The sequence below is a fragment of the Sphaeramia orbicularis genome, chromosome 22, assembly GCF_902148855.1.
Source record: "Sphaeramia orbicularis chromosome 22, fSphaOr1.1, whole genome shotgun sequence".
Classification (NCBI taxonomy): Eukaryota; Metazoa; Chordata; class Actinopteri; order Kurtiformes; family Apogonidae; genus Sphaeramia; species Sphaeramia orbicularis.
In genome coordinates this window covers 32,835,596-32,854,837 of record NC_043978.1, presented here as the reverse complement: position 1 = coordinate 32,854,837, position 19,242 = coordinate 32,835,596, and the positions used below count along the sequence as shown (strand labels likewise).

Below are 19,242 nucleotides of genomic sequence, written 5' to 3'. Positions count from 1 at the left end.
GAGATGGAGCCACTCCTTTTCAATTAGAGCTTGTGGGACTGAACACAGAGTCAGCTAGTGGCCCTCCAACTCAATCACATCACCACATCACAGACTTTACTTACTTTTTAGCTGAATACTAACTCAGCTCTACAGACACTAGTAAACAAGTACAGTGAGCAGTTTCCCAGTTCTGCAATTGGAGGTGTTAAAGAGACCTGCATCAGCGTATTTAATTCTGTTCTGGATGCTGCTGGCCCAAAATGAGCACTATTCACAGTTCCCTGAGTCTGACCTACCAGTGCAAATTTAATGCTCTCTGATCCCCAGTCCAGTGGCATTCACATCCATTAACATCCCATCCTGCTTAGGTAGGTGTATCGGATACTGATTGAGACTGACTCTGCCCATTTGCTTTGTGTTAGTAGTTCATTTCCTCTAGCTCCCACACTTGTGAGCAAATGGAACAGGGGAGAGGAAGAGTGCTGATCTCACAGTCAGGACTCATTCATGACCCTTTGTATCATCTGTGGATCAAGTGTTGTGTCCGTATCTCATCTCTTTCCCCTCTCTCTCCACAGGCACTGATAGGCCTCACATTAATGCTGATTAGCAGAGTGTGAGGCAAAGTGTGCAAACATCCAGAGGAGGCACTCCTTCCGAATAAATATTAGTTGTCCTTGTATGGACAGTGAGGAGTGCTTCCTTTCATACACATATACAGTATGTTTCTAATGACCCTGTGTTTGCATTGCTGTCTGGTTTGTTTTAGTGCATTTACTATGTATGGTTTAATGCATTATATGCTCACGCAGCATTTATAACGATCTGCTTGTTGGTGCATAATACTTATGCATTCCTCATTTATAAATAATAAGCCAGCCGGGAACTCTTTAAGAGTCTCTCACATACTGTAGATATACTGTACATCAAACACTGCTCTATTAATGTAAAATATTCTCAAGAAAAACATCAAAATACTGGATGCTGCATATAAATGTGTGATGTTTGATGTATCTTACAAAACTAATCTTCACACTGTTGGGTTTTTCATCAAAACATCCAGCATTGCAATCTCCCTTTTAAAGGATTGGGGAAAGAGACACAGTGTGCTCAATACGCTGGTAAGAGCTACTGTGCATGTACAGAGCAGTGATTGGTCCAGAGCTCTGCCACTCAGACAGCATATACTATGTGACTTCCTCTGTCCTCCTTTCCTGGTGCAGCCAGGGAGGAGGGAGGGGAATGGATCTGTTCTGTGTGAGTCGCCGTAGCTCCCTCAGCCTGCTCCTTACCACCTGTCCTTGACTTACTGTGCACAAACAAGACTGGGAGGAAGCTGTGCTGTTCACTCCTCCTCTGGCAGCATTTCATCTGTGTTTGTGTGAGCAGCTGCATTTTTCAGATCTTTCTTTGTGTGTGTAGCTGTTTCTCTCTAACCTGTGGTGCTTGAGTGAAGTGGCGAAGAGGAACGTTTGTCCTCGGACGGTGGAGCTCTGATGGGAGGCAGTACTGGCTCTAGTTGGGACTGGGGATGCTGAACGGTGGGAGGGAGGGCCTGTTTGAGCTGGGACAGCAGCTCCAGCAGCAGGGGGAGTACCAGGCTGCCCTGCACTGCTTCCTCAGCTGCCTGTTGGGACTGACCCATGTGCAGAGCTTCACCTCTCTGCCCAACTGCCTACACCAGGTGAGCCAGATGCCTGACAACTGACACACATACATGCACACACACACCAGTGCCACACTCTTCTTTTCCCTTTTCTTGTGTGACATGAGCACATATTTTACTCATGACATGCATCCACAGATTCCGCTGTATGATGCAGCCGTTAAGCCTCATAGACATATATGTGTTACATCTCCTTCAGAGCATTCAAACTATTCACATTTGTGCACATAGGACACAATCAACCTTCATACTGCTGACCCCAATGTCAAATCTAACAGCACAGTCCATCATGTGTTGACACTGTGAGCTCATTCCTGCCTTAGTAGGACTGATAGCGTGCATGCTGTTAAATGAGGCATGGGATGCAGTGCTAATATACAGTAACTGCATTACTGTATAATACACCTCACATATTGAAAATAGTATTCACTAAATGTGCTTCCCATTGTGTGTGGGCTATGTTTTGCTATTTGTGAGGTCACAGGAATTAGATCTTGGCCCTTTGTAGTCTGACCAAAGTCTTAGCAGATCACATACCCTGGTGTTTAACAAGACCCTCCTACAAAGGCAGGGCTTCAGTTTGAAATCTGTTTAAGTAGTGCCTGAAGGAATGTGATGTTAAAACATAGCCTTTACTCTAGAACTTTGGAACGTGTGGCATGATGACGACCAGTTAAACAGTACTGTGAGGAGAGCAGAGTCGTTTGTTTTGACAACCCATGTCATTATGCACAAACTCAACTGGGAATTATGTTAAAAATGAATTCTTGAATACTTAACCATTTCCATTGGTTGTTTTTTTTTGTACTTTACAGATTGCAGAGCTCTTCATCACTGAAAAGAATTGTATCCTTTACTAACAAAATGTACTGAAGTTCCTACTCTTTGTTTCCTGACTGTCTCACTTGTACTTTCACTGCTCACATAAGTAAGCTAACTATAAACTTGCATTCTTTCTCTGTGAGGTTAGCGTGTAAAAGATTGTCAGCAGAGGCAGACATGGCTAATTCCAGCATAATGGAGGATGCAGATCTTTTATAGAAAGCAGTGTAAATGAGGGGGATGAGTGGATGTCTTTGGGCGGTTCATAATAACCCATTTGTCCCAGAATGCCACACATTTTGTGTGTAGCTCAGGCTGGGTGTCTGTCTCTTAAGAGGATTTGTAGGCTCTTATCTCTCCACAACAGAGTGGAAGCACACTAATTAACCTGTATCTGCACTGACTAGCCTGTGCATCGCCAATTCACTGCTTCTATAAACTATAGCGGTATAGGACGTAGAGATAATACAGAGGTGTTACGTTTCAGGATATATTACCTCCATGGCTCTTCTCCCTGTTACTGAGACACTCCAACAGTTAACTTGCCAGCTCAGGTTATCTACCTCAGCAAAGCTCTACTCCTGACTGTCCATTTTCCAAAACAGGTCAGTTTGCTTAATTGCCATCAGAGGGCCCCTCGAAGCATGAAGAGGGTCACCAACCATGACAGGGTTAAATCTTTTGACAAACTGCATTATTACATAACATCACTAGTCAAGGTGTGGTATCACATAACAGAGGCAGGTTAGCTACCTTGATATAATTATTTCACTTTCTGTGTAACATTACAACCATAAAAAGCAGCTATTGTAATAATCAGTAACATGAGGACACAGGACATAATAAAGCGAGGTGAGAATCCAAAATGTCGAGATATGCTGCTTAATCTGATCGTATATTTTACAAACTTTGTGTACCAGCGGAAAGTGACTGAGAGTTAATAGTAGTCTTTTTAACCAGAAGGAAAATAATTATTTTTTGCATGAATTTAATGTTCAGTTCCACATTCATTGATTAATACTTATGCACACAGGCTATTAAAAAAAAAGTGCCACACTCCAACATTTCATTGGACTTTGCTTGATTGTGGCGTGCATTCACTGTTGCATCACTTCGATAAGCTCATGCAAAGTTGCAACATTTATTTCTATAACTTTTTTTTGCTTAATGTTACTGAACGTATATCTGACCAACTTAATCAACCCCAGATCATAGCAATGCCCGCATAGGCTTGTACTGTAGGTGCTAGGCATGATGGGTAATCACTTCATCTGCCTCACCCGGGTACGCCCGTGTCTCTGGAACAGGGTTAATCTGGACTCAGACCACATGACCTTTTTCCACTGAAACACAGTTCAGTCTATATGCTCTCTAACAAACTGGTGGTCGTTAAAGAAATGAGAAACTACTCACTGCATCAGTTAGAGTTAAAGAACTTGCTGCCAACAGAAACATATTAATCACTGCAGTAATTTTTAAATGGAAGGATCTAAAGTATTTGCGTAGCGGTTTTGTTGGCCAGAATGTGTATGTTCAGTAATTCGGATTAATTTAGTTATATATCACTTTGTTCTGGATGTTTAGTTCAACAGTTACATTGTTTCTAATAATGTGAAAGATAGCTGACTCCAGACATGCATAAAGTATTTTTAATGCACAAATGTTTGGGAGGATGGTCAGGTTATTATATCACCTGATTAATTGTCTATAGGCTTTCTCCTGCTCAAAACTACTGTTATTTTGGCTTTTATCTCGACTGAAAAGCCTTTAATATTGCATGTTTTTTAATGAATATAGATGTCATTTATTCCGGGTCCTCGCCACTTTAAAAGTGGAGGATTTTGTCCTATTATTGTATAGAAAAGCATAGTTTTTCTGAAAAACTATATTTATCCTAAATATATTAACTAGAAAAATATTTAGAATTAGAATAACCTCAGGAGAAAGGTTGATCCGCACAGTAAGAATAGTGTAGTGTAAATATAGAAACAACAACAAGAACGAAACAATCAGGTATGTGTTGTCTTCCTCCCCTAATTACCTGTCACTGTGCCTAAAATCACATATATTGAAGAACTTTTATAAAATGTTTTTCATCTAAGTCCTTATGTCCTTATATCCACACTACTTTTCAACACAGACGTTCTCAGTAGAAAGAGTCAACAAACAGCAGACCACAGTGACAAAGAGATTTCCCATGAAACGCTTCTAAGATGAGTGGTTCTCATGAGCGTCACAAGAGCTGCATGTGGTGGTGGCATGGCGGTCTTTAAAGGTCCTCAAGGGAGGAAGGTGAAAGGTCTTCATTTTCAAACTGGGACAGAATGTGGGAACATTAGAGTTTCACAAGACAGAGCCATGTCCACGATTAGGAGAGGGGGTTGTAGTTTACATATTCAAAGTATCTAAATTTCAGGGTTTTCTTCCTTTATTCCAGTTGAATATATTAAGTGCAGCTGATAGTGGCAGTGCCATGACCGCTTAAGGCTTGATGTATTGTTATCAGAGCTGGCAGCATCTACAAGTGACCTTTGTTCAAAGCCAGAAGCTCTTTTGGCTGCTGAGTGTTTACTGATAGATGTTTCGTGGAAAATATATCGACCCGGACATAGTGACTTTCACCTCTAATAAAGGATGCAACAGAAAAAGTACATATTACGTGAAAAACCTATGTAGAAGATGTCCAAAAAAACAGCTGCACATTGGGAAATGTAAGCAGGTAGGTGGTCTACTTGTTTATTTAGTCAAGTACTTAATCATTGAACTTAACGTGATTAATACTTCCATAGAAGATCTGCAGTTTTTCAGATTAGGAGAAGTTTTGTGTACATAAGGTTACTTCAGTGCACAGCTGAGTTCTGAAGCACGTGCAGTCAGATGTGCTGTGAAGGCGCCAGTATTAATGTGCGTTCCTGTCGTGTTTTGGAGCACGATCCAATTACCAGTTGAGGGGAGGTTGTGTGTGTTTAGATGGGGAGAGTGGAGCCCATTCCCCCGAGAGGATTGTGTGAGGTTCCTGTTGTTGTTCCTGTCGTTGTTGTGGTCCCGCCAGGCTAAAAATATCTGGCAGAAGTAGTGCTGTGACCTTTGACGGTCACTATTCCCCTAATCCTCCCCTTCCAGATGGTCTACCTCATACTCACCTTATTCTCTGTTGCCAGGTGATTCCCAGGGGCTACAGTGTATTTCTAATGATGCTCAAATAGTTCCATTAAATTTTGGTAAAAAATGAATTCACACAACCATTCCATCTACTGGATGTTGTGTTGTAGGCCAATAAATGAGCTGTTTTCATGTCATTCACTGTACTGTGTTTAAATAATTCAGCTGCACATATTTGATCCTTAAAATATGCACTCTGACAGGCCACTTACTGCGACACTGTTCCCCCATCAACTCCTGCCACCCTTCATTATTTTCCATATTCTCTATCCTTCTCTACATTGCTTTCTTTTCCATTTATGGAGCACTGTGTGTAAGATTTTACTGTATTTGCTTTTCTTGGTAGTAGTTTGGCAGGCATTCTGTTATCCTGTAACAGTATGCAGTGCCGCTGGCTTTATTCTCCTGGTGACAAAATGAAGAAAACCAGCTGCTAAGCTTTCCAAGATTAACTGCTCTTTTGATATTCGAAGCCTATTGTCTATCTTTATAACTTTAGTATCAAAGTTGGAAATAGTCTCTTTCAGGTGAGATATACTGTTTTATAATTAGTACATATGTGCCCAAAGGGATGTATTACTACGAATGAATTTATAGTGCGGAACACGTGAGATTTAGTGTTAAGTAGGACATTTAGACAGGCAGGGCTGTGTTTATTTTAAGCATTCTCCATCCCATTGGTCTTTAATTTCACCTGACAACCGTCAATGGTGTCATTTTACTGTGGGACAGATTCTCAGTACCCAGTGCTTTTGAGTGAACAGGTTCTATTTTTAGGATGCTTTTAATAGCCAGTCTTTTCATGGAAACAAAACTGGAATGCAGAGAAATAAAGGGTCTGGGAAAAAAAAGTTAAATAGAAATGTATAATCTAAAACAAGACGATGTGTAAATTACACTGTGAGATTAAGTGTCTGAACTTTATTTTTTTAGCCAAGTGACTTCATTTGAAATGTTAGGGGAAAAAAAACACTCCAGTGAGAGCAGTGACGCACACACCTGTAATCTGGTAAAACGGTCCTGCAAAATCTAGACTTCAAGATCTACAATCTGATTGAATTTGCAACATGGACTACTATATATTCTGCTAACCTGAATGAAAAAGAAAAGAAAAACAGTGTTGAGCTGGACAGCATGCTGTTTTTACCTCCAACAACTGACTAATCCTGTCGACAACTGAGACTGATCCTTTACACATATAAACAGATGGGAAGGCCCTCCAGTTCATTCAGGCTGAAAAAATGTTCTATGAGGTGGCTCTGATCGAACTCACAGCTCTTCAGGGGAGCACAGGCAAGTATAATATCCTTAATCAATACTTCTGCAAATATATAAGTCTGGATATTTATGAGTGATGCAGCTCAGGTTCAGTCATTCATCTTTTTCTTTAAAATTTCTGTAGTTTTGTGGAAGAAGTTAAAGGACAGTGTAATAAATCCTGTTGTGAATCTAATTTTATCCATGAATTAGTCTTGAGGGTGTGAGAAAATTACTAGTAAAGCTCGTTTCATTGTATTTGTTACTAATAGGCAGCTCGAACATGACTATGACCTGTAAATGCTTATCTTTATCTACCAATTGGCTGGAAATGGGAGAGTCTATGTGAAGGGTTGCTGTAACAATTCAAGAATATATTCCTTTAACTCATTAAGGTAATATAAAATGACAACCCATTTTATCCAGGTCCATCTTTGTTTACCATATACCTGGTGGAGCTTTAAGTGAGCATTCACAGCAAGGCCGGTAATTCATCACTAGCAGAACTCCAGACGTCTACCTCTTCCCCTCTGTCTGCTGCTGAGGCAGCAGCCCAGTGTAGCGTGGGCACCGTGGAGGAGATTGGGGACAGACATAGTAGAAGACAAATGGCCATACTTTGCACTATCTCATTAGGAGCTGTGTGTCGCTGTAGAATACAGAAGCCCCTGATTCAGCACTCACTTGGATTGAATGCTTGACTTCTCCAGGGGCAAAGCTGGCACTATCTGCAGCTCACAAGCTCGCTTTCTTTCCCTTGTGTTTGAATTCTACATTTCTCTATATTTGTTCATTGACAGCTGATGTAATATTCATTTTGTGGTTTTGTAATGCAAACAATAGTCTTTACCTGTAACAATGATTCACTGTATTTGCATTTGTGGTGTGGATTACAAAGCAAACTCATTTCCAAAACCACTGTTCAGTGAGCGGAACGGAGATTGGCGTGTGCATTACATACTGTATGTTTGTGGTTTGTCGCCGTGTGCATGCATGTGTCTCAGTGTTTCAGTGGGCGTGGTGAGTGTGTTGTTTGACTCCCTTATCTGCTCTTGCCAACCCTTATCTCTGCTCTCTTGTCTCCTGGCCTCAGTTGGCTTAACTTTGCTGTGCAGGCTTAAAGTCCACAGATGGACATAGTCAGAAACACAGGAATTTAGTGTCTGCTTTTCAGTCTGAAGTAGCAGAGAGGAAGGGATAGTGAAAACTGAGGGTTAAGTAGTGGAGCAGTGGGAAGTATTTAGTGCTTTTTTGGCAGGCTGAGAGTGATTCCATGCCCTGTGTGTGTATAACAGGGCCTCAGGAGGAGGCTACGTTAGGCTCTGCAGGATGGACGACCCCAGAGGAGCTTTCGGAGCAGGCCTCCCAGGCTCAGCACCTCGAACGGCTGGCCCAACTCTGCATCATGAGCAAACAGTAGGTAAAACTGTGTCCTGCTGTAGCTTCAACTGTAGTATATTTAATTGTGTGTAACGTGTTTAGTGATTTTCAGGGCTCAGTGGGCTCATCATGACAGAATTTATAGGTCATTAAATTCCCTTATGTGACAGTTATATCGTCAGTTTTGTATACAGATTATATACTGTATGAGCTGCATTAATGTATGTTTGTGGTGGGAATAGACCCTTCAGTATTTCATTTATCTGTTTCATTTTATCTGATCAGAACTTAAAGTTGTATTGTGAAAATGGGGGTTATTTACTTGTAAAAAGTACAGAATATATTTGCATTTTTTTCTGTTATATTTATTACGTCAGCGAGAGCCCTGTGTGAAACAACAGATAACAGTTATTTATAGAGTGAAAACCTTGGCTTACTTCAAATCAGACTGAAATAAAGTTAAGACAAATAATTTACGCATTGCCCACTCAAGTGAATCATTTCTCATGCCAAAATAAATTCATGTCACGTTGTGTTTTAGAAAAATCACCTCAAACAGTCATCACTTTTAACGTTGTCTCTGTTGTTTAAAACATTTTAAACAAGACTCACAACTATGAAAGCTTTATAGTCAGGCCGGCTCTTTCACTCAAATTTCAGACAAATAATTCATCTGTATCCATGAACACTTGCACGTACACACATTCCGCTTTCTGGAATGGAAATTTTCTGAACTAGATAAACTCCAGCTCTTAGTCTTTTTTTTTTTTGCTAGAGTTGAATTTCTCTTTAGATGTAGAGAAAAGAGACACCGCACTCTACGTGAGTGTTACAGGAGGAACACCTTAACTGGATCTGGTGTCTCCTGTTGCAGGGGTACTTTGTTAGGCCATAGCATGTACCCATTTCTGTGCCTCTGTTGTCATTGTTGGGATTAGGCCTTTTAACCTGATTGCCAGAGAGGGTGACAGAGGGTGGAAGGCCCGAATGGTGGAGGGCTCGTCACGGTGCTTCATTAATGCAAGCAGCATAGAGTAGTTAAACTTAGATGAGATGGTACTGATTGTGCATGACTGTACCTAGAGGATTGGGTTTCTGACTAGATAAGGCCAAGCAGGAATCTGATTCTGCTCTTTGATCTTTTCTAGCACACGTCAGAAGCTCAAAGTGCAAAAAGCAAGACAAAACGAAGCCAAAAATACAAATTGATTTTAATTTTTCTAAGCAGGGAAGAAGTAGCCTAATAATACCTCAAAGCCTGTACCATCACTACTATTTCCTGCAGACCGGAAGTCGTAATACTGTCTGAATCTTTCAGTAATGTCGTAGGAAGTCCTTTGGGCCCGTGAAAGGCTTTTCTATCTTTGCCGATCCGGTGTCCCTAGAGAAGGACCTTCTTAAGCAGCGCAAACTGACACCTGGCTATTACTAATTGAAGTGAAGTGTGGGTTTGGAACAACAAAGCCGACATCTGTCACACTTAACAGAGCTTGCTCTACATCTATAGGCACACGTGAGGGTGTGAGGGTGATGAATGTCCTTGGCTGGCTTTCCAGGGCAGATATGAGTGGAACAGCTGGTAGAGCCTCGGTGTACCACATCATGTTCATCTCCCTTAATTCTTAAGCAGAAGAGTGGTTGAAGGGCACAAGGCAGTAAACCAACCTGTAAGCGCCATGCCCTCTGTAATTCACCCAGGAGAACAGACAGGGGCAGTTCATGCTGGCAGAAATAGAAGGTTTCCACTTCCTCCATCAGGCACCTGAGCACCTGCAGCCTTGCTACCCCTATCTAATCACAGCACACGCATGTTTAGATTTGTCATGCTCCCATTGTCCAAACACTGAAACAGATACGCACAACTGACAATGCAATGCAGGCAACAACATTGTGAAAGGTCAGGTATTGTTACTTTCTTTGAGAATACTCTTTTATGTGTTTAAAAGAGACATGATTAGGTAAATAATTAACTGTCTGGATTAAATTCCCTTTGTTTTAAGTATTTTTTTCAGTCAGAACCGTAAAGGCACCTTTTTCTTTTCTCTTTCAGACCTCATCTTGCTCTAGAATACAGCGGTAAGGTAAGGATTTCTTAATTTTCTGCTCATCACTTTTAAGCAAACAAAACATTTATGGTACTTTCACTTAAAATCCCTTCACTTCTACATTTTTCAGGCTACTAAAATCCACCAGAGGGCCTTTGGAAATGACCATCCCATCACAGCCAGAAGCCTGGAGCTTATGGCCACTGTCTATGCTGAGATAGGAAAAACTGAATATTCAGGTAAGATAGGTACACGCAGACACTACTGTCATGCTGAAGCGTTGTTACCTGAAAGAGATAGGCTTATTGTATACTGACTACTGGATAAAAAAACAACAACATTGATTTGTGATTCAGAAAACAGCAGAGGGCACCCCTCTCAGCAGCAAAAAAATTCAACACTGCTGACACTCGGCATGGAGCATCAGGGTGGAAACATTCCTGTCTCGTGAAGGATGACAATACCACAACAGTGTTAATCCCAAAAACACTGCTTCTGCTTCGAAAAAAAAAAAAAAACACGGCACAGTGAAGACGTGGTTTAAAGCACTCGGGGTAGACTTGAAACCATGTCAAACCATGAAAATGTTAAATTAATAAACACTTTCACTCTTATTGGGCATAAAAATGGCTTTATACACAGTGAAGTCAGTCTGTGACAGTTTGAGGCCACTGTTTTAATGTCGGTACAGTTTGTTCTGTTTGCATTTGAAGAAGAAACATCCATTCTGAACTTGTTTGGTGTAGACTGTTGTGGTGTAAAAAGCAATAGCAACCAGCCTGTTGTCGAGTCAGCTTTCAGAGACATGAAGCTACAAAAAGACATAAAGTTAACAGTGAGCAGCGTATACACCCAGTGCACAAACCTTATAGTATTTGTATTCGCCTCACATTACTTAAGGCGTGAAAGTTGCCTCTGTGCACTTTCTGACATTTTGTATTGTACACAGAACAATCTGCTGTGACCTGCAATGTGAGGCATGTTTAAGTGTTTACAGCTCTTGTCCCCTAGATACCCTTCACTACAAACTGGGTCAGTCACGCTCCCTCAGCTTACAAAATAACTCCACGTATTTGCAAGTACAGTAGCCTATATTAACTGAATGTGATTATATTTTGTAGCATAGTCACCAAAGGTGCTCTTATTAATTTTTTCTTAGAAGGTATTTTTTTAAACCTTTGATAAGCAACTAATTTGCTTATTGGTGATTGGATGTTTTGCTTTTTTTGATCTTGATCTGTTTTTAGTGATAGGGATGAGGACAAAATTAATCACATTTTAGAAAAAAACATGTGGCGTAGAGATGTTTCACTGTCTGCATCAGCCTTTGTAATATGAACCCACTAAGCTCCACCCCTCTTGTAAATGACAGGGTTGATGCTCACATGTCTGACACATTTACATATTTACATTTGCACTTTGTTTAACTTCCTATCCCTGCCTGTCTTCAGGGCAGACGGCAGACTCCAGAGTGAAACAACAGTAGATTTCTACTCATGTATGGCCATGGTTCTCTCACTAGACTCTCTGGGACAGTGTGTGTCTGCGTTGTCCAAACGATTCGCTGCTGCAGAGTCCATCAGAGACACCGTCAACTGTCTTCCACATTACCATCGGGACAAACACTCAGAGGTCCGCCACAGAAAAGACACCCATCACCAACAACAGGAGGACACGCCTAAACCTAAGGTAGAAAGAACACCTGCATGTGACTTCGGAGTTTTTTTTTTTTTTTTTTATGAGCAGCTTGTTTTCGCCTCCAGAAAAGTGCTGTAAATTCCTAAGGAGCTTGTTATGAACCTTACGCAGGTATCCTATGGGAAAGTTCCCACTTCCATTCTAAAACGGCCAAGTCCCATCTACGGGTCAGACACAGAACCCAACCACAGACGAAAAAGCGAACGGAGGGTTCGATTCAGGGAGCCAGAGACCACAGTACATGGTAAGAAAACCTACAAGTAAACAAGTCTGCGTGTGTGTGTGTTCTGTCTGTGTGTTTGGACAAGCAAAGATGACATGCTGCCCTCTGGTGCTTTAACACTCTTACAAAACTACATTTTTACTTTTTTATGGCAGAACAAGAAACAGCCATATGGATTTCATGTCCTTGTTTTTTTATATATATATTCATTTAGACTGTTGACTAAATGTTATATATTTGGGTTATGCCTGGCTTACACAGGGGCTCAGAGCATATATAACAGAGTGATATGTTACAGAATACTCAGAGAATACTCTATAGGCAATTGTCCTTTTGGGATACAATTAAAAAGTAATGTAATGCTGAAAGATATCTGACCATTACCCACTGATTTACTCTTCAAAATTAATTATGCATGCAAATGAGGCACCATGGAGTCTGTTTCAGAGAGATAGTCGAGTGTATGAGGCACAGCAGCCAGTTTCAGCTGCTGTATATCACAGAGGTTGGCTCTTGTCGACTTACTGGCCTCTTTTCTGTCGGCTTCACAGACATTCCTTACTGTGACTGTTTAGGTGGTAAGTCTATCTGAAAGTGCTCAGAATCACTACTTTAATGTGCATGAGCAAGTAACAACAACACTGCACTTTTTATTAAGAAAGAGTCTACTGAATTGAATTATGTGTGGAAAAACATCAAGAAAACAGATAAAGGAGTTTGTTTGGTTATTTTCATACTTTTAATTGCTTTACATTTGTTGCCTGCCACGCTTAATCAAGTTAACTCACCATTTCACTCTCTAAAATACAAAACACTTTGTGTCACATGAAGTCCTTCAACATCTTGAGGAAAGCCAGTGTGCATGTGCCAATTCAAAGCGCTCATTTACAAAACAAAAATCTGACAAATTCATGTTTTTTTCTGTGCATAGCCTATGAGACGACACCTTCCCGCCCCCACCTCGCCCTGTTCACCTGCCTCTTCCTGCTGATGTCATTTCTGGGAGTGGCCATGTACTGCACAGACCGCCGGCGCCCACAACGAGTGTGCGAGGAGTTGGAGGCCGCTCTGGCCGTCTACCTGCTGCACATGAAACAGCTTCTGTGGGGCTGTTGGATATGGCTGACCATGCAATGACTGGGACCAACCACAGGTGGAGATATGGAGCCTCCTTTATTTTTTTCAGACCCCTCTTGTCCTATCTTTGAAGGTGCCCAGGCCTACAAACACCTCAGCCATATGACGAGGCTCTGTACACTGTCTGTGGTAATGAACCACTCTCACAGTGATCAAGGGAAAAATGAGTAATCCCAGAAAAATGTAGCTTCCGTGTCTGTATGTATATATGTATTAAGGTAGTGGGCATGCCACTCCTTATTTAAGTTGTAATGTCATTTTGCACATTTGCAATGCTCACAAATAATACTCACATAATCACCTCAACCATTTGATTTTTCACTTTATGTCAGTCTATTATGTGGGTAAATGTTTCCATGGAATGCAAATATTTGTTTTGCTGCGGTACATGGTTTCTGTATATCGGATATTACACAGAAGTGAATGTGTATTTATGGTTCAATATACTAAGGACTATCACACTATTCAGCCTTGCAATTGCACATAAATGAATGTAGAGATGTTTGGAAACAGCTTTGACTGGCACATACACCCGGGTCAGAGGACGGAAGCACAAATGTGTAAACTGTTTAGTTGTGATCCATGAGAAAGAAACATGGCAGCGTGTCACTTGACACCATCATGTTGAGTGAAGAACTGAGGAAACACACGTCTTTCTTCACAGACTTTATATGTCTGGTCCTGTGTATGGCTGACAGTCTTCAGATGGTCCCTGGTTCCACTGAAGAAGAAATCTGCAGCACAATACTCGTACAAATCCTCTCTTTATGTATCATCGAAGAGAATATACTCGAACTGAATGAATGCTAATGCTTTTGACAGTGTTCCTCTTTATAACTGATACTATCCCACAAAATACCATCCAACCTAAATGTTATTTATTCTTCTATACAGTATATCTGCATCTACACAAATGTCCGACTTTTCATTAAATTTAATTTTATTTTTGTTACTTTTTTTGTTACTGTTGCATTTCTATTTAAGAAACAGTAATATTCAGGTTTTAATCGTGATGTCAGATCTTCATCGCCTTTTTGGAAAACTGTAAGGACGTTTGTGGACTAACACAACCCATTAAAAAAGTAAGTGTATGCTCTTTACATTAAGTTCATTGCTATTGCTATGAGGCCAAAAAGAAATATAAGAGAACCAGATAGTGTATGGAATCAGTAGGACTCCCTTTATCAAATCAAGCAAATAAATTTCAAGCAGCCAAAACACCACACAAATGGACACAGTGATGCACACCCCAGACCTCTTATCATGAGCAATAACACACACCACATAATTTCCAGTAAAACATTGTCCTTTATGTAACATTTTTCAGGGAAATCAATAGAAAGCGTTGGATTTTGGAGGTCTCACATTTGAATGTCAAAGCAATATGAGGCTAATATAGAAGAGAAACTCTTGACTCTGTACTGTCAAACTAAATTGTCATTAGCAATAAAACAATACCTAGTGAACTCATGTCCTTTATATGCACATTTAGTGTAGCAACTGCATTTCACAGCTGTCCAAACATTTATGGTCACTTTGAAAGAAGTGCCTTTATGGAAGGTTTTCTTAGTTCTTACCGTTTTATGATTTAAATTGTTTTGAATAAAACTGTCATTGCCTATCAAAGTCCAGCAGATGACTTGCTTTCTTCTTGTAAAATCTGAAAACACAAAAGATGAGTGATGTGTATGTAACACGGAGAGAGAGAGAGATGCATGCAGGTATATGTGTGCGTCTGTTCACAGTTACACAGTATATTGGTTTGTAGCCTATAAAATGTGCAGGAGAAGCCTGAGTTACTATATGGCACAATATAAGATTTGTTTTTATCTCACACAGGCTGCTGAAAGCATTTTGGGCGCGCTGCCTAATACATGGTTCTCTCAATCACAATTTGTCATTTATATAAAACACCTTTTGTAACTGTGGATAAAAGTGTGAATACACTGCAAAAGCACACGTCAATTTACTTTGCTGCAGCATGCAAAGAGTTCTCACTTCACCAAGACGCAGTGCAAATCCTACCTGAAAAAACACCTACCTTAAGAACACATTTATTGGCATATAAAACAAAGTAACATCCTCTATACATCTAAAAACCACCTTTTTTTTCATGCATTAGGTGCATGCAGAGGTTTCACGAAGACAACATGATCCATCAGCCTGTCTTTCCAAGCCACTGCTAAAAAGAATATTAAAGAATACTTATGAGCTAGGAAGAACTGGGCATACGTTTCCATTAAATAATTTGAATACTATCAAAGCTTAATTACGGTTGTGTGTCTTAAAGAGGAATGTATATCAGCTGTTATGCATTCACAAAGCTCTAAATACCCACAGTGGACAAATAGACTCAGTAAAGCAGGATTGTCCAAGGATTAAGAACCACTGGTAGATTTTTTTTTGAGGGAAAATCAATGACCCTTGGTGAACAAAGCTAAAACCTTCAGTTTGACTCAATCCGTGGTCAATGGGAGCAAAAGCCAATTGATTTTGATTGTCTACAGAGGCAAACAGTGGTGTTTCTCATGGCAGGTGAGAGGACTGGATGGTTGAAGGTGTGTTGGTGTGTTCTCTGGTGTCTAGATCAGGCCAGTTTTGAGGTCAGAGTTGCGGCGTGAAGAGCGGCCCAACAGCAGGTCCTTCTCATGGATCAGGCTGTCCAGCAGGTCCTCTTGTCTATAATTATGGTAGACCTTCAGAAAAGCCATGACTGCGATGCCTAGCCAGGTGAGCCAGGCAGCCCACAGACCAAACTGCACAGAAGGAAGGAAATCACTGCATTTATGACCAAGAATCGACATTCTGAGCTAATGTCTAACTAATAAAGCCTCAAACTCTTACCTGAGCTATTGCAAACTGATCATAAAAAGCAGAGTTGTCCACGCCAAGTTCTAAATCAGTGTCCTGCAGGTCCTCACAGCTAAAACAGGACACACATAAAGGCATTTAGGGGGAACACTGCGCTTGGCAATGACATTGTTAGTGAAGTGGAAGTTGTGGCCTCACCTGCTGGGCATGGTCCCACCCTCTGTGACGGCATCACACCACAGGTTGAAACCTACACTGACAATGGTGCTGGAAAGGAAGACTGTGAACACTACCAGGGAGCTGATCAGGAGGTTGAGGAATGCATTGAAGATGGAGCTGTTGGGCAGACACAACAAAAATGTCTAACATGTAATATCTACCACAAAAAAGGGGAGAATATTCATGCAGAACATGCAGAGACTGGCAAAATACTGTAAGATCTGTGATGAATGAAGCCTTTTATTAACACACACCATTAGAAATACTGACAACAGTGTATTATAATGACAGAAAGTGTTATCTTGATCATTCAGAGGCTACAGAAGAGTGTATTCCCTCCATCTTTATAACGGATGACGACAGTGACTAATCGTTTAAAAAGCCTAATATGGTAAAATATTCATATGTGTGATTATATCAGAACATACACGTTAAATGAATCTGATAAACGCAGACATGGGCGTGGAAGAGGAACATAAAGAGCACATTTGCACTGAGCTGCTAAACCTGACTACAGCCTGTCTGTGGGCTCTTTATGCTCCATCACATGTGAACGGTCACTCACTCGTCGTGTCCTTTGCACAGAAAGAAGAGCAGCCTCCACGCCTGCACTGCGGACAGGATGAGGGACGCTATCCCGACAAAAGTGATGAAGCTGCAGGAGGACTCCGGTCCCCACTCCTCTACGATGAAGCGCTGCTTCGACACAGTGATGTTCTCATTTTGCCACATACCCCGAGTAAACAACAGGCATTTTCCTCCGAAATCCTCCGTGTTTTCAGACAGAGGCACCACGGCTATAAAACCGAAAACGAAGGCTAAAAAATAAAGGATGCACTGGGCGAAAATTAAATTATCGAGGGCCATCTTTACTGTCTCCCTCTTCTCCTCTGCGTCCTGGAGGAACTGCGGCTGCGCAGTAGAGGCATCGGCGAGCGGAGGCGCAGCATCCGACCACACGCTCTGCTGCAAATTAATGAGCAGCCCAGGCCTTTAGGGCGCTCCATCTTGTCTATATTCAGGCTGTGGAGATTCCCTTTATTTCTGGTGTCCCCATTCGCAACGCATTAACTATTCATCTATAAATTATGTAATTCAACCTTTTCCCCCTTTCACCTGAAGCTGCTTTAAGGTCGTAAAAATTATGTTAATCCAACAGTATATTCTGCATGATCTTTTCAGTCAAGATTTATGATGCTCACAGTGACATGTTCAAACCCAACACTTTTATTACTGCGCCATCTCAGCAAAAGAACAGTTTTAGGTCTTTTGCATATGAGATAGTGTGATTTCCCTCAGACTTTCTTCTCCCTTTTTTCTTTGTAACATGGACAAGCAACATGTCTTTAAATCATTTCATCATCAAAAAGCCACCTGACTGTTGGATTTTGAACTTTTTGTCAGAAAATATATTTTTCTCTTCTTTAACCCTTGAAGATCTAGAACTATTTTTGTGGCAACTTCCAAATTAATTTCTCTCTACATTTAATCTTTCTTAAATGATTTGTCCCCATTTTCGATAATATCAGTCTCTGCTTTTTGTGTTTTTCAGTGAAAATCAGGTATTTTCCTATATTTAATTGAACTTACTGATCATTTAGATGGGGGCAGCTGTGGCCTAGAAGGTGGAGAATCAGCTAACGATGGAAGGGTTGATTCCCCAGAAATGAAGCAATTGATTCCCCTGAGCAAGGCACCAAGCTTTCCATCTGCTGTTGACATAGCAACCCACTGCTCCCAGTCTGCAGTGTGTGGTCCTGCATGTTCAGTTAGCGATGGGTTAAATGTAAAGCTTCAGTTTCAGTGTACACATCCACATGTAAGTATACTGATGACGATTCTTAATGTTACTAAAAACTAAGAGTCAGTTTAAAGGTCTGATCCAAGGGACTTCATTTTTCATATATTATGCTGATAGGAAGCTAAATGATAGACCCGGGGTCTCAAACATGCGGCCCGCAAAAGGTTCCAATCCAGCCCAAGGGATGAATTTGTAAAGTGCAAAAATTCCACAGTCAAGGCTGTTGAATTTATTGTAGTTCAGGTTCCACATACAGACCAATATGATCTACAGTAAAATAATAACAGCATAAAAACCTACAAAAAATAATTACTCCATGTTTTCTTCTCAGTTTGATGTGAAAAAAAAAAAAAAATTACATTATCCATTCAAATAATGACAACTTCAAATTTTTGTCTTTGTTTTAGAGCAAAAATTAACGTTAAATTATGAAAAAATTTACATTTACAAACTATCCTGTAACAATAAAATGTAAATAACCTGAACAAATATGAACAACCTGAAATGTCTAAAGAAAATTAAGCACAATTTTAACTATTTTCTGCCTGTTGCTAAGTGTTTAGTGTCTTTGTAGATCTGATCCATAATGCACATGTAGAAATAATAAGTTGAGGCACAATATTGTTAAAATTGCACTTATTTTTCTTTAGAAATTTCAGTTTTTTCAGGTTATTCACATCTCTTTTGTTTTGATAGTTTGTAAAAGTAAGTATTTTCAGAATGTCATGGGTTTTTTTTTTGCAGTAAAACACAGGCAAAAATTTGGAGTTGTCATTATTTATAGGTTATTATGTTATTATTTTACTGGTCCGGCCCACTGGAGGTCAAATCGGGCTGAATGTGACCCCTGAAAGAAAATGAGTTTGAGACCCCTGTGATAGACCGTTGTGTGGAGAAGAGGTGGGATTAAATAAGTAATACTTCCTACAACTCCTTTTCGAATGTGCAAATGAAGTCATGTTTTGTTGTCATGTAGATGTATGGGTTTGTTTGTTTTTTTATTGTTTGTTTTGTTTTCTTATAATCTCTTTCATTTGTA

At 40.4% G+C, this 19,242-nt stretch overlaps 2 protein-coding genes across 3 annotated transcripts; one reads left to right on the top strand and one right to left on the bottom strand.

Annotated features, from left to right (window-relative positions):
• Nucleotides 1-1,206: 1,206 nt before the first annotated feature.
• On the top strand, nt 1,207-14,998 carry c22h14orf180 (chromosome 22 C14orf180 homolog). Of its 2 annotated transcripts, XM_030126431.1 has the most exons (10): nt 1,207-1,666; nt 2,464-2,494; nt 6,839-6,925; nt 8,185-8,305; nt 10,320-10,350; nt 10,445-10,553; nt 11,837-12,003; nt 12,124-12,256; nt 12,787-12,813; nt 13,167-14,998. In XM_030126431.1, the coding sequence occupies exons 1-10, from the start codon at nt 1,514-1,516 to the stop codon at nt 13,370-13,372; spliced, it is 1,065 nt and encodes a 354-aa protein (XP_029982291.1). In that variant the 5' UTR covers nt 1,207-1,513; the 3' UTR covers nt 13,373-14,998. The 2 variants fall into 2 exon arrangements, with proteins under 2 accessions (XP_029982291.1, XP_029982292.1); XM_030126432.1 differs by lacking the exon at nt 12,787-12,813 and having other exon boundaries at nt 1,209-1,666.
• On the bottom strand, nt 14,661-17,806 carry tmem179ab (transmembrane protein 179a, genome duplicate B). The gene is given in 5 exon segments (XM_030126433.1): nt 14,661-16,128; nt 16,217-16,295; nt 16,382-16,519; nt 16,968-17,274; nt 17,277-17,806. Coding segments are annotated over 5 exon segments (831 nt in total). The 5' UTR covers nt 17,410-17,806; the 3' UTR covers nt 14,661-15,954.
• Between the last annotated feature and the right edge of the window lie 1,436 nt (nt 17,807-19,242).